At 36.1% G+C, this 15,663-nt stretch overlaps 1 protein-coding gene across 1 annotated transcript in view; it reads right to left on the bottom strand.

Annotated features, from left to right (window-relative positions):
• Nucleotides 1–152: 152 nt before the first annotated feature.
• The window catches only part of LOC136772670 (acetylcholinesterase-like), a 105,151-nt gene continuing 89,640 nt past the window's right edge, over nt 153–15,663 (bottom strand). Inside the window, exon 9 of the mRNA XM_066725795.1 lies at nt 153–15,147. Coding sequence (XP_066581892.1) covers nt 14,990–15,147 — 158 coding nt within the window. The 3' untranslated portion in view covers nt 153–14,989. The remainder of the gene's footprint in view (nt 15,148–15,663) is intronic.

Here is a 15,663-nt window from a genome sequence, read left to right as displayed (position 1 = left end):
AATATTACAATTTATATAATGGACCAGTTTCTTGATTATGATAAGAAAATATAATTATAGATTCTCCATATTTTGTTGGTACTTTCAATTTGAGAAGTTGTCCTTGCATAATTATAGGGATTAAAATAATTGTAGTCATATATAATTCGCACATTATTTTTATTACGTTATTCTTAATATATACAAGCAGTAAATTTTGTTCTTCGTATAATATGTACGTACTTACTAATTAATCATAATGATAATATTTAATGATAATGATAATCAATATCAATCACAATAATAATAGTAACAAATCAGTGATAATCATAATGATAATAATAGTAATTAATCCTCATATATATATATATATATATATATGTATATATATATAATATACATATATTATATATATATATATACATTCTGTGTACGTTTATAGCATATATATTTAGTAGATTTATCGATTGCTCGCCGTTTGAAAACTCATACGTGTATTATTCTTCATCGGCTGCGTGCTTTGCTTTGTCTGCTTTTTTTTCGGTTCCTTTTTTTTTAGAGAAAAATTTCGGAAATTTCAAGTTAAAATACTATATGTACAAATTGTACTTCTTACGTGCGATATTCCTTCACGATAGACTCACAGTGTTAAAAGCTTATTATAGTAAGATCTATCATTTCATGATATTCTTACGTACTAGAGTTTTTACAGGAGTGTCCACTGAACAAACTTACAAATGCGATTTATCATGCGACTTTTTTTCTTTTGTAGGCCCTATTACAAGACATTTAACTTTGATTATGCGTTCTATGATTTATCAATCTCCTATGTCAAACTGATCATTGAGGATGTTGCCCAGGGACTATATAAATTTGAGGGCTAAATACATGTGTGATAATTTAAACATAACTCTCGTAACGTTAATACGTCATTAAATGTTTTATTATATTCGCGAGATGTTCGCGTTCCGAAATTCTCTCTTGTTCGTATCAAGCGAAAAGGTCAGCAGCGTCCATTGTTATTCGCATTGTCTGTCTGGTTTTTGCGTAACAATCATAGTACTAAGCAGAGAAAGAAGAAGAAGCGAATCGTGCAATTTGCTCTCGCATCGAGAAACCACACATCCAGAAAGACGCTGACCGAACGAGAAAACGCGCGATGCTCGTATAGATTATAATGTCGTGTTCAACTCGACCAGCTATATCCAGCTATGATAATTAATATAATTCATTAATTTATTAGAGCGTATTTAGGCCTGCGGGCTACTTTTTCAGCGACTCGCTATGAATCCCATTGACAGAAAGTATCAGTTTTTTCTGGCGATTCGCAGATCGCCGCTTGAGAAAAACAATATGATAAAGTATATATAATATAAATTTAAGAGAAGGGCTAGAATTGAACAAGCAACGAGGATTGTTCGCATCACCGCGTACACCGGTTCTTCGATCCAACAACCACCATCGACACCAGCAACAACAACAACAACAACAACAACTACAACACACCTTACATACATCGATACGTCGTCATCTTTTATTTGCCCCATCCGTTCCACTTTTTCACACATATCGCTCCCTATCCTTGCTTTCCGATAATAATAGAGACGTGTGGAAAATCATTTCCATGCTTCTCGATTTTCTTCCTACTTTGTTTCCCACTCTTTTCATTATTTTGCCTACCTTTATATTTGTCACGATTTTTCCACAGTCTCGAGTATCATTTTAAGCGTTACGACCGGTACTCGTTCATAATTTACAATGAGAAATGATCATGATGAAATTAAACGAACAACCGACGTCTCGTAATTATTTTACACTGAATATACATACACCGAATTTAGCCACATTTAGTTACGTTACAATTTTGTAGCCTTCTTCGTGGCTTAACATTATTAGATTTTTCCTCTCGCGTAGAATATACTATATGTATGGTATATCTAATATGTGTCTGCGTGCAGTGTGCATGTGCATGTGCCTGAGCGCGTTACGTGTCGTGTAAAATATCTCCCAGTCATTTTCTCGATCGAATGGATGATTTTCATCGCTTAAGATTAGTTTATGGACGCCTGGCGTCGCGATGCATTTCGCCAACTATTTAGAGTCCCTGTGACGAGACTTTTAGCGCGTCTTTTTTGCTATTTTATCCTCGTGAAAATTGAAAGTACCCCGAACGGCTAACGATTCCACTCGTCGACCGATAGAACGAATCTCCCATTATTGTCGGTTAACTTTAAGCATGCAAATTCAGAGAAGTTAGGCATTTTTGTCATAACGAAATTAACTTTATTGAATCTGTAAACTTTGAAGAGTTAACCAATAACGTCTGGACAAATAGTTTTTTCTTTAATAGTTATAGGGAAAGGGGGGACTTGATAACCCTCCGTTTTAACAGTATAATAAAAGCGCCTTTGTTATTATTTCTTTCTTTCGCAGACTCGTCTATGTATTTATAGCAAGGATATCGCAATGTTGAATAACATTCGCACGGAGCTGCAAATGCAAAATAAAGCATTGCACGAAGAAATAAAAATAGACTATACATATATAGCGATCGGAGACGAGTCTCCCAAATTTCTTCATTTTATGATCATTATTGACCATTTTTACACGTTAAATCTGAAATGTTCGATTTCGTTAAATAAACAGTTTTGAGCCCGGATTGGATGCTCGATAAATAACGATAAGGAAAATTGGGAGAGAGGAGCTCGATGAGCAAATGTTTTTCCACGCCCAGCTTAATACGGAATTAAGGGCCGGTGTCAGTAAGAAAAGCAGGCAAGCCCCATATCCAACATAACTGCAAAAATCTGAAATACTGCCAATCAGAATGTGTACTTTCAGATTTTTGCAGTTATGTTGAATATGAGGTTTGCCTGCTTTTCGTACTGACACCGGCCCTAAGTGACCACGGTCTAAACCTCAACAGTTTTATTCGCATTATTTTTGGAGAGTCCTGTATCAGTTATTATTTAGCGATGATACGAGGTATGTGTATTTTTTTTGCTTCCTATTTTCAAAAATCAAGGTGGTTGTACTATGGCTGCTCCCGTTACTTGATTGTTAGAAATTGAAAGCGCCCTCTTCTTGGTTTTTCCGCCATTTATCCAATTCTTTTTTCTCATATATTTACGCGAGTGATCCTGCTCATTGTTAATACGTGTGAGCTTAATGAATGTGGTTTACATGGTGACTATAGTAAACGCTGCTTTAGTATACATGTACAATTTCATACGATTATTATTATTGGTGGTTTTTAAAAAATTGAACAAATGCTGTACTGAAAAAATTCATTAGTATTTTGAGATCTGTATCATTGTAAATGGATAGAAGAAACCACAAAATCGCCTTGCATGTTTAAATAAAATAATAGTATCAATTTTTCGTCTCCATCTAAACTCTTGAAAGTGAACTTGGCAATCTGTCTATTGACTCTTAATTTACTCTAGTTTTCAATATTGGGAAGAGATGGGGAATCGAATGGGTAGGTCAATTTGATGATAATAAAAATGCACTACTTAATTATTATCAATATCAAAGAATATACGGTTGATTGGTGTGGAGAGACATCAATTGCATGAAAATGATTTATTAGTTAAATATTTTTCAAACTGTTTATAGCGTTGAAATAAACAACTGATTGATAGGAAAAGGCTCGGTCATGTTGGAACGAGTGATGATAAGAAATAAAAATCAATAGAACGCGAGCAGGCAGCTTTCTGGAAATGTTCCAATCGGCGCCATTCTCTTCTCTCGATTCTTCAAGGGGTGGAAATATAACCCACCCTAGTTTCTAATTTCAATGTAATATAAAGTCAAAAATTATTTTATTACTAAAGTGTATGTCCATCCCTATTCCAAGTTTCGTGAAATCCAATGAAAAATTGTTCCGTATATTTTAACATATTTTTTTAATGATCCTTGTAGAGAATTGTGGGTACAAGAATTTTTTATCCAATTCCGGGTAATAGTGTAATATACACATATATATTACGTAAAATAATGAAAAGTAGTTATACCGACGAATTGTTTGGGAGAAGAATAATTTCCATTCATCGTCAATGCAATAACGTTTAATTTGCACACGAAAGATCCTCACAAGGATTGCTGTTAAAAACGAAATGGATCTGTTGAGAAGATAAAATCACACGCGAGATCCATTATAGGACTTTTTCGCATGCTAGGAATCGTTTAAAAAAATGTAGAGTATTTTAGTATACGGAGAGGGAGAAATATTGCAGAAAATGCACTTAGGATTGAAAATTCCGTGCCTCGTTTTCCCTTGTAATTTTATTTTTTCATTTGGATCAATCAAAAAAGACATTCATCAATCTACTCCGATTCGATATATCCATTGTCGTCATATCTATTTCCCTCCGTTGGATGATAATTTTAGAGATTGACAAAATAATTAATGCGCCTGAAAAACTATGTACAAACACAGACGATGCTGCCGTTTAACACCTCTATACACGCCATCTATCTATACATATATATAATATGTATATAATTCGTTATTATACAGAATGCATTGAAGTCATTGCAGTATTTTTAATAAAATAAAAAGTAAATATACACATATATTAAATATTAATATCCTTTTCTTCACGGTATCCAGTATGCTTCTCTTGCTATTCATCCTCATCAATCTTGCTTTTCTTCGCTCCTTCCCCTATCTCCCCAACCCATCCTTCTCTCCTCTTAATCACAACGATTGGACTCCTGTGGTCTTAATAAAATTCTTATCAATTAACGACGCAATAATCTATTCGCATGGCATATCCTTTAAATGTTGTGCGATGATGGCTCTTGCGTACTCTTCAAGGTCAAATATTTAAAGGGTTCTCGAGAAAATCTGCTGGAAGACCGACTCGTTATGGTGGAAGGTTTATTTGAAGAAAAAAAAAAAAAAAAAAGCAAAAAAGAAAACATTTTGTAAAATATAAAAGAGAGATTTCGTGTGATTCGTATGAGTCATTGCATAAACTAACCTTATATAGACCTATTTTTATTGTAATTATTTAGAGAATTATAAATTATGTGGAGACGGGATAAGCGATTGATCTCTCAATTTGTAAAAGGATTCATTCGCTTTTTAATAATGTATCTATGTATATACTATATATATGTATAAGTTTTATAATGTAAATGTTTATGTAGAAGTATTTAAGGCAGCAAGAAACATTAGACGAGTTTTTTGTTGTTGTTGTTCGTTCGTTATTAGTCAATAGACGTTAGTTAAGAATTTTCTTAAGAATTTTTTGCGACAGATCGCGAATCTTCAGGCTAGATTGCCCCTTCCTCCATGCAGTACGCTTGCAGCGATGTCTTTTCTACAGTATATATATGTATATTATCCGTTTACTCTACATTATTTATTTTTTGCACAGTAGCTCGTAAATACTCGTCTGTAATATAAAATTTTCCATGCGCAAAGTGTATATCGAAAGTTGAACTGTACGAACGAAACACAACCGTGCAAAAAATACAGTATGCAACTTAAAGTATACTTGCAATAATATATTATTATAGTACATGTATAGTTATCCCTACTCATCCTTAGTCAACTAGAATAATCATGATTATTATTACAAATTTTTTTTTTCTCTTGTCTTGCCAGCTAGACATTTGCATAGATCTGCTCCCTATACTTTTTGCTCCGCAAAACTTTCCTTATATCAATAATCTTACCTATACCTCGTCGTATCATTTTCTTCTCAATAATTTTGATGACTTGTTCAATGAGCGAATTTTCCCATCGGATTTAGAGGTCTTTGTCAATCTTTTTCACCCTTTCTCATCTACCGTTAGAATTCTGATACTCATCAGTGACGTATATATTTCTTTCTGTATATTCAATTTCTCAAGGATGAAGGACCGTGCCTCGTGGATGGTAAAATTTGATCGATGCGTAATCGTGATTGTATAATACGAGCCGTTCGCTTGCTAAATTGATTAAATACATTGTTTTATATTTTTGGTACCGCTTATACGTCTTTAAGATCCTCGATACGAAGATAACTTTATTCAGATTAATTTTCAGAACTAAACATTATATATAATATATATTATTCAAAATAAACTTTTTGAATAATGAAAATTGATACTATTGACGTATACGAAATTTGACTTACTATAATTTATTTATTTCATAATCACTATACTATAGTTTCACATAAATATATCTCAAATACATAAGCTGTATCTATAATGAAATGATCAAAAGTGTAAAAATAAATGTTATACCTTTCTTTGAATAATTTTAGCATATATAAATTAAAAAAGTAATTAAATAACAATATATGTATGTACACTTTTTCCAATATCCTTCGCATGTAATTAATCGATTAGTCAAGTGAGCTGCTTTTATCATCAACGCATATATTGCGCTTGTAATTATTTCCACACAAGGGGGAGAATTATCTTTGTAATTATATCTTTCGTCGATTTTCGCGAATAAATCGACGTCCGTTTTCGATTAACGTTTCAATCGAACTCGTTTCTTCGCAGGGGTGGGAAATCAATAATTCGCGGAGAAAAGTTTCGTGGAAGGGGAAGTTCAAGTTCGTTCGGCAGGTCAGTAGGACTTGGCTCGAGTGCCTTGGCCAAAAATCTTTGCGAATTAAAATGCAACAATTTCAATCGCTTTTTCCATAAAAATTTTTTCAGAAAAAATTGCTAAATTTTTCTATCGTAAATGATTATTTCTCTTTCGATGGGAACTCGTTAAAAATTGGAATTGATTGTCGTTCTATCCACGGCCAATGGTAATCGAGATTGAGCGTCTTTGTCGGAGAATCATTGCTTGATTCGGCCAAGTCGCGATGCTGCCGCGCTTGAGTAAAATTTATCCTTGACTAATGGTCGAATGGAGAAGGAGGGAAAATCAGGGTTTGTACTAGGGAAATTTTCCACGCTGGTAGAATGGCCAAAAGCGGGATCTTTGCGGAATATAACGGGCTTAACGTTATTGGATCGTTTGATAAACGAGACACGTGGCCGCGTAAGGGACAGAATATTTTCAAAGTCTCGAGAATTAAGAGTAAAAATCATACATGGTCGAAAGTTAGAAGAAAGGTTTTCTCTATATAGTAAAAGTAACCTATACCTATTTGTAAGAAAATTATGCAGCTTTTTATATATAAAAAAAAACAATTTTTCATTAATTTCCTCGGAAGTTTTATTAAAAGTCAGGACGCTGATCAACAGCGATAAAATCTATCGAAGAAAATTCAACGAATTTTTAAAAATTTGATTATTGAAAATTGGAATGAATAAAATGGGGAGAAAGGGTAAAACAGGGAAAATTTGGTATGACGTTGATGAGAAAATTCGAGCTGGAAATCGACATTGAATAATGATAATAACGATAATAATAACAATAATAATATTAATGAGCGATAAAATCTAATATTAGAATAAATAGATAATGGATTAACGAATGGAAAGGCGAGATAGCTGATTAGCGGACGTAATAGCAAGTGGAGTGAGGTAAACGCGATCTCACATACACAATGGTACATTTACATACATTGCTCTAAATATCTAAAGTCGATTTTATCATATATAAATAGTATAAAGCTTACTAGTAGGCTCTCATTAAAAATCTTCTTTTGAATCGTTCTTTTTATTTTTTCTTCCTATACTTTTCTTTTTTATTCTTATGATCTTTGTCAATTTTGCATGTACGTGTGTCTGTGTGTATACGTGAGTAAGTGTGTATTTTGCATCATCCTTCATGATCACAGACTATTAAATAGTCATGTTTTTATAGTATAATTTATTATGCGTGTTTCTTCGTAAATTGTTTTAAAATCTATTTTTGCAGTTTACAGTACTTCGTTGATCTCTCGCGGGCGTGTGCGTGCATGCGTGTGTGCATGTATATATACGTGCATCTGTGTATTTCTGCGATCATCACTCCACCGTGTCTCGCCCGATCTCTCTTCCTCTCTCTCTCTCTTCTCTATCTTTCTCGCTCGGATTCCCTCTAGGACCTCTTCTCGATTTCTTCGAGGCGCGTCATACTGAATTATACATAACATGAAACTCTATAACATACGACTTGTCCCGATCATAATCAATTTTATATAGCAGAATAATGTGCTATGTTCATTAATGTCAAATTAAATGACGTCACATCACCAACACTTATTCCCATAAAATATTGCATAAATTTATTCTTAATTTTTTAATTTGATGTGTCTCTTTACCAATGCATTCTTTCTACCCCCTCTCCCTATGCAATACACCTATACATACATATATATATATATATATAAATATAAATAATATAAAGTTTTCCACTTGAAACTATTCAAAGCATACACGTAACAATACGTTTATGTTTATCCGTTAAAGTAACTACAAAAGAGATCAACATTTTGCATAAAACCTCTTTGAATGCAAATAGTCAGAGATTGTGAAAAGATGTGCCTCTTGCAAAAATTTAATATCTCTTATAGTTACGGAGATACACGTCTTCTGGCTTCTTTGCTTTGTGGCATTTTAAGTGGCAGGCCCTGTATACTATAAATATATATATCATACAGTATGTATAAGAGATTGCTTTAACATACAAATATCTATATGTATAATATATAAACGTTTTAGCAATTTGGCAAAGCCGAGTGTCCGTAAAGAAATTTTGGACCGATTTATAGTCTAGAGATGGGGAGAGAGGGGAAGAGAGAAATGAGGCATGTGGGCAGAGGTGGTAATTAGTGAAGGATGGAAAAAGGCATGGGGAACGTTGGGAGAGAAACACGAAGCGACGTATTATTGAGAGATTTGAATCATCGTTGGTCGAATCTCAAAATAAACGTACATAATATTTTTCCTATAATATGTATGTATGTAGTATGTTCGTATACAGGGTGTAACAAAATTATAGCTTCCCTTTTTAGCAGATTGTATTTTCACGTCTCTTTCTGATTATTACCCCTCGAGTACAGTTAAAATTATTACGGAAGCTCCTAACTGATTAACGTCCGGTTAGCGTCGACTGTTTAGAATGTTCAAACAACTCTAAAATTCTAAGATTTGTAACTGAATAACCACTGCATCGTTTTTAATGGTACTACTTGAATGGTTGTAATCAGACTGGGTTTAAGGAGCTAATTCTCGTAAGGAAGTGCGAACTTTTATGACACCCTGTATATACAGTATATATAATATATATATATATATATAATAATAGCAATATGTATAATCATATAAATAAAGAACTTTCGCCTGCTGCTTCCAATCCATAATTCTTCCTCCTCGTTAAGTTGTTTATAAGTTTAAGCATTTCTCGCCTACAACAAACAATTGGATACCATCGTCAACCAATGAAAACTAAACGTTGACTAAAGTCTCGAGATATCAGTTGCTGCTGTTCCGTTCAAAATTTTCAAATATTGCGAGGAAACCATGAGACTTTTATCAAAGTCTACAATTCATTGGTGAAGATACTCTTTTTCTCAGATCGCGCGGTGTTTGCCAAAATTTACTCGACTCCCGGTGTATTCGAGAATCGATTTATCAGTGCATACCGAGATTATTGATATTTCATTCTACAAATGCCACAGTACTTAGGAGTCGCTGGTTAATTGAAAAGTCTCGCTCGTATGATTCCCAAAGAGGATAAGAATTTATGATATATTTCTAACTATCGTTGCTTGTCCCAGTTAGTGATGGAGAATATATATATATATATTAACGACTTATGATCATCTAACAAGAAAACCACGTGGCTCCGTGTGACGTGTTTGAAAATCCTTCTTTTCTCTCTACCAAAATAAACTCAATTCATTGGAGAATCGATGCTTCATTGGTGCTTAATCGGGATTATTGATGTTTTATTTCAACGATTTTTAATGCGCAGGAGTGGTCGATTAATTGAAAAGCTCGTTTGGCTGCGAATGGAAGGAAAGAGAGAAAATTGTGGAATCTCTAACGATGGTTTGTTTCATAACGAGGGATGTTGTAGAAATAATTCACGATTGGATAGCGCCTCGGTGGCTTTTGGACGGCCGTGAAACTGGCAGACTATTCGGCTCAGTCAAGAAGATATACTAGGTTATTAATTAGTCTGGATGGCCGAATGTACGACGCCACGTCGCCTATAAGAATGAAACAACCATGCACATGACTCACTTTTAAAACATTGAGCGACGCGCACGACCTTCGTTCTCCAGCCAAGCAAGAATTTAACGAAACTAGTCTGCCAGTCAGTCACCTTCTGTACACGAGTCTAATCGCAGTTATCGATTCGACCAATCGAGCTATGCAAATCTCGACTTTAGATATTCGCAAAATCGTCCTGAATTTTTCATTCCGCATTAATATAGCCGTAGAAAATTTAGAGTCACGCCACTGAGGGAGATTGGCCTAGTTTTAATGAATTTCACCGATGCTTGGATACTGTTTATACATAACTCACAGGGATAGTTTGCTTATTGGCGGAAAGCACCTGGCAGGGACGGATGAATACGTGTCCGCGTGTGTGTTTGTGCGGTGTACGCGAAGGGTTTGATGAGTACGTCGAGGGGAAGGGACGGAATTGGGTTTTCGTCCTTGGAGACTCACGCGTGCACCACGTATGGTTAACGTTTTCATCGGGCTGATCGAGCGAATTGCACGCTTCGCTGCCTGTGCAGTCATTTGCGAGAATTCTCCAGCAGAATACTCCAGTTCATCTCTCAAGTCCCAGCAATATTCAGCGATATTGCCCCGTCGGACCTTGCATGCTTCTGTAAACTCTGCCAACTTCTCTTATACACTCGCCCCCCCCCTTACTCTACAAACAGCATCGATGTAAATTTTGCACAACCGGTGAGCCGGCAAAATCACATTTCCCCCTTCATCTCTCCGCTCCAACCCCTCTCCTCTCCTCACCGTTCCTTTGCAAATAAACGTCCTATATTCCAATCGAGGCAATAACACTTCAAACCTGTTAGATTTCGTCTTTTCTTATCCTTTCTGTTTTGGAAAGGACTGGGATGATTTTTGAAAAAAAACAAACAAACAAAAATCACAGAAACCAAGCCTACAGAGATTCGGCGCTACTTGATTCTATGTCGTACCGCACTGCGGCTGAAAAACGTCGGGGGATTCCCCCGGGGAGAGTCCGAACAAAATATACGAGCGGATGTATCGAGAGGGACTTATTATCACGCTTGGAGCAACGAGTGTGAATCGGGGTCAATCCGTAGGAATTTACCGAAAGTAAATAACATTCTGTCGAAAGATATCGGGACAGGATTTATTGCAGGGATTTCATTTGCAGCGATTGGTATCCCTGTGTAAAACCACCGTCTCGCGTTACAGTAGTAAATATCTATACATGGTCCGACGTGTCATAAGTTCTTATTTCCTTCGAGAGGCGGAGACCAATCATTTTGCGCACTCGTTTAGCTATTAGCTTGAGCGCTACAAACTAACATTTTTATCCTTTCGGTTACTGCGTAGTCTGATTAATACGTCAATTTCCATAATGCGTTGTAAATAATCATTGAGAATTTTGTAACTCTATCACGTGTCTTTAAAGGTTTAGAATATATTAACATTTTGGTAATAAACGTAGTTCGATCATTATCAAAAATTCAAAAGTCTTATAATAAATGGGTATATACTATGTTGAAATTTTTAATTTTTTGGATTTTTAGATTAGAAAGGCGTAACCGAGAGAGATAATCATTAATATACACGCAATAAATAGTAGCTATGGTTCTTTCCACTGCTTATTTATAAACAATCCCTATTTGGCTAAACCCAGTCACTATATTCAAGTTTTAGCAATCCCCTCTTTCGTTTTTTCAACACGCATACATGTATACACAAGTAGGAAATACATTTTGAAAAATTTGATAACATTTTTCGACGCTGGAATTAAAATAATCATACAAGTGGTGAAGTGGAATGGATTGATCGAATCCGAGAATTTAATAGTGGAAAATTTTCTTGGAAAGCAAGTGGCTATTATTAGAAAGGATGGAATTGGCCGGTATAATTAGGCGAGATGCGGAGATTGGTGCAATCTTGTCGATCGGGTTATGATGGGTGGTAATAGGAGGGGAGTAGAGAAGGATGAGGAGGAAGAGGGAGGGGGGGGGGGTGAAGAAGAAAAGAAAATAGAAAAAAAATTGAGTTTTATCGTTATAACGAGCTTGTAACGAATATTAGGTTGGAATTATCCGAGCTATTAATCAGCGTTGTGGCATAACGCAAAGAAATTCAATTTCAAGATTGAGATTAGCTATAGACCTGTGTATTTCAGCGTACAGTGGTGTTCGAGACTCCGCAATTTGTCCGAATGCAATCGGCTGCAGTGGTGGTGGCGCCGCATTACAAATACGTGCACGTATCGACGGCCGCAGAGCATATAGAACGAATTGCGGATTGCATTACCGGCCTTTTGCTCTCTTTCGAACTGAACAGAGATGCAGCACCAGAATGTGGACTTGTGTGTGTGTGTGTGTATATGTGTGGCTGTGTAGGGGGGGGGGGTTGTGTTTAAAAAGAAAAAGAACGTTAGAGAAACAGAGGGACTACGGTGTATAAAGTATGTAACGAGGAAAAACGTCGCGTATACTATAGTATATGCTATATATACATACATATATAGTATAACTGCAGGGGAAATGGACGAAACGGCAAAGCCGTTTGAAAAAAGGAAAAGAAAATTTAAGCAAAAGGAATTTCAAATACCACTCTGACCGGCTTTTCGGCAAAAGCTTATTCCGCTTCGCTGCAAAAGCGACGTGGTTGTTCTCGATTTGCCCCCACCCCCCTCCCTTTCACCCGTCTCCACTCGTACCCTCACCCATCCCCATTGCGCCAATTCATTTTTCTTACGTCTCGTCGAAAGTTCCGTTAAATCAGCCCGTTTCACTGGAAAAAATATAATAAATTCAACTATAGGCCGCCAACTATTTGAAATGATAATATTCTCGACACTGAGTGACGTTTCAAAACGCAGTTTTCTACTTATTTCACTGCAGAGCTTGTTCTCCTACTGACAGTGAGTGAATATTTCAGTGGACAGCCTAGTATAATAAAGTCTAACTTTGTCTTATATTCAAATGATCAAATAAAATATAATAAACGGTGAGAAGTTGACAAACTTTTTCAAAACCACGTTTTGAAATGTCACCCCTCATGTGTGTTACACCAACTACGAAATATAGTAAAGCTAATAAATCTTTTCTCTTTAACTATGTTTTTTAGCTGGTGCATTAATACAAAACAATAACCAATTTCCTTCTACTCTGCAGTTTCTATAATATTAGTCTTATTATATTATCATTGCATCGTAAACAAAGATCGCGAACAATCGATGAATCAATGTCGAGACTACTCGGGATTCATTTCTGTATGTACAGGATTAATTTATCGGTCGGTAAACTTTTTATAGTGAGCGAGGCTCTTTATTTCAATAACGAGCGAATTCAGCGTTAGCGTCTTCGTAGCATCGTAAAAACGGACGTGGACTGACCCACATAGCCTAAATTATGTATAGCAAAGAGTGAAAAACCCGGAGTCTATTAAGCCGAATACGAGCATGGAAATTACATAGATTTCATCTTTTGTATTTCCCAGGAACTCTTACGCTTTATTTGTATATTATAGCTTTATTGGATTTATATCTCTAACGAAGTAATTCTTCGAATCATTCGGGAAAACCATTTCGTGAATAGCAATTTTTTTTTCTATTATTTCCTTCATTGGCATTTTTGCCAAAGTCTACCGCGAAGGGGATTGGTCGAGAAGGAAGAGGAGATTGATCGATGGGAAGAATTGCTCGTTAGTTGTAAAGGAGATCGGAGCGCCCTTATTGGTCGGAATCTTTGTCACGCGACACGGTCATCCATCAGCTCCAGTTTCGGCCCATCATGAATAATGATACCTCGGACAACTGACTTTCCCAACCGAGGAAATTTCCAAGAGAACGCGTTGACCTTCGAAATTACACCAATCGCCAATCTCCCTGGAATATATATATATATTTTATACCAACCAAAACTTATGCTTCTATTTTCTAATTAATTGGAAAACGTTATTCAAACAAGAACAAATATTTTTCACAGCTCTTTCGCAAATTTGTCTTATTAGTATTGACGATAATACTCGAAGAACTCTGCGCAAATAAAATAAAAATAGATATTTTAACGCATAACCGTAATTAAAACGCTCGGCAGAAATGTGATCTATACAAATGTTAAAATAGTATGAAATTACATTTACTTTTTGAATAAAGTTGTCCAATTATTTTCTACCGTCGATCCTCGAATATCGTCGTCTTCATATTTGCGAAACGTTCATGGAATGTGCTTCACGCCAAAAAGAAAATTTATGCTTCAATCACAAACTTTCTTCGCGTACCAATTAGTTAAATATTTAATTGAAATGCAATCTTTCAAGAATCCTGCTGTGATGCATCACAATAAAATTTAAAATATTAAGAAGATTGGAAAAAGAAAAAAATATTGCAAATATTTTGCTTCTTTCACGTTCCAGAGACGTTCGCGCGATTACAATGTAAATTTGTTGAAAAATCTCGCGTTGGAGTGGCTGGTGCATCGTTCGGTGAGGAGAAAGCGGAAGCGTTGCTGGATTTTAGCAGAAGTCAGCGACGGCGTCGGCGATGGACGTGCATTTCACACTGGTTTCCTAGTTTCACGTGGCACTTGACCTTGGAGACTGCGCACTGCGCACATTCTCGCACTGTCTAAGAAAGAATAGAGTCGAGATAGATTTTTCGAGTTCTCTTTCTAATGGAGGATAATCAGAGTCTTCGTCGGGGCTTGCGTCAAAAGTTCTCGACGAAACTTGTTTTCTTTTCTCAGCTATTCTTCGGGCTCAGCTTGCGCCTTCCATCGGAAGAGGGCGTCCTCGGCTGACAGGGCGAGGCTGGACAAGTCGCGGGTCCCTGATATGTGTCTGCTTTTGCAGTATGCAAAATTTACGCGGTATTCAGTGATTAGCCGAGGGAAGATGCCCCAGCGCCGAAAACCACCATTACCGAAAACTAAACGAGACCCTTGACTCCCAGCGCCGGACTCAGCTGCAGCACCGTACACACCAGCAGGTAGCCTACTGCCAAGCTCACAACCGGAAGCAACTGCGAAGCTTCCCTCAAACTGCTGCTGCCACTGCACGTGCCCTTTGCCGCTACCTCCAATTTCGCTGAAACAATAAAGTCATTGGATTAATTTTATAAACTTGAATAATTTCGCTGCAAGAATATATTTTTAAATTAATTTTTAAGGGAGGTTTCAGATTTGTTTTTATTTTTTCTTCTAAAATTATAAGTTGGCATGTAAAGGCTTCTAGATTCACTTGACTTTTAAACAGGTAAAGTTCAGTCAAACTGTATGTTTTCAGGTATTCCCCTTTGCTTTAATCATCCACCTCCTTCTTTCGAAAGCACTCGAAAGGTCTTGTCCAGAATTCTTCTCGAGTAATCCCTCGGGAATTTGAGTTCCTCATTTATTTGCAAGCGTTCGGAATTCTCGAAGCAAGGCGGTATTCGATGACACCGCAGAAGGATTTTAAATACGGTTGATATATTTTGTTGGCCAGTACCTCAGGTTTTTTGAAAAAAGTCTTTATATGAATTTGCTTATTTTGCTTTTTATGATTCTCGCTGTTATTGTGTGTGTTCGATAGTTTAAAAATTGTTTTAATTATTGATGTTCAAAT

This window comes from Prorops nasuta, unplaced genomic scaffold (assembly GCF_024137725.1).
Source record: "Prorops nasuta isolate Cenicafe-Biocafe unplaced genomic scaffold, Cenicafe_Pnas_1.2 PNAS00004, whole genome shotgun sequence".
NCBI lineage: Eukaryota > Metazoa > Arthropoda > Insecta > Hymenoptera > Bethylidae > Prorops > Prorops nasuta.
The sequence above is the reverse complement of the archived record's forward strand: the minus strand, read 5'-3'. Positions and strand labels throughout refer to the sequence as shown.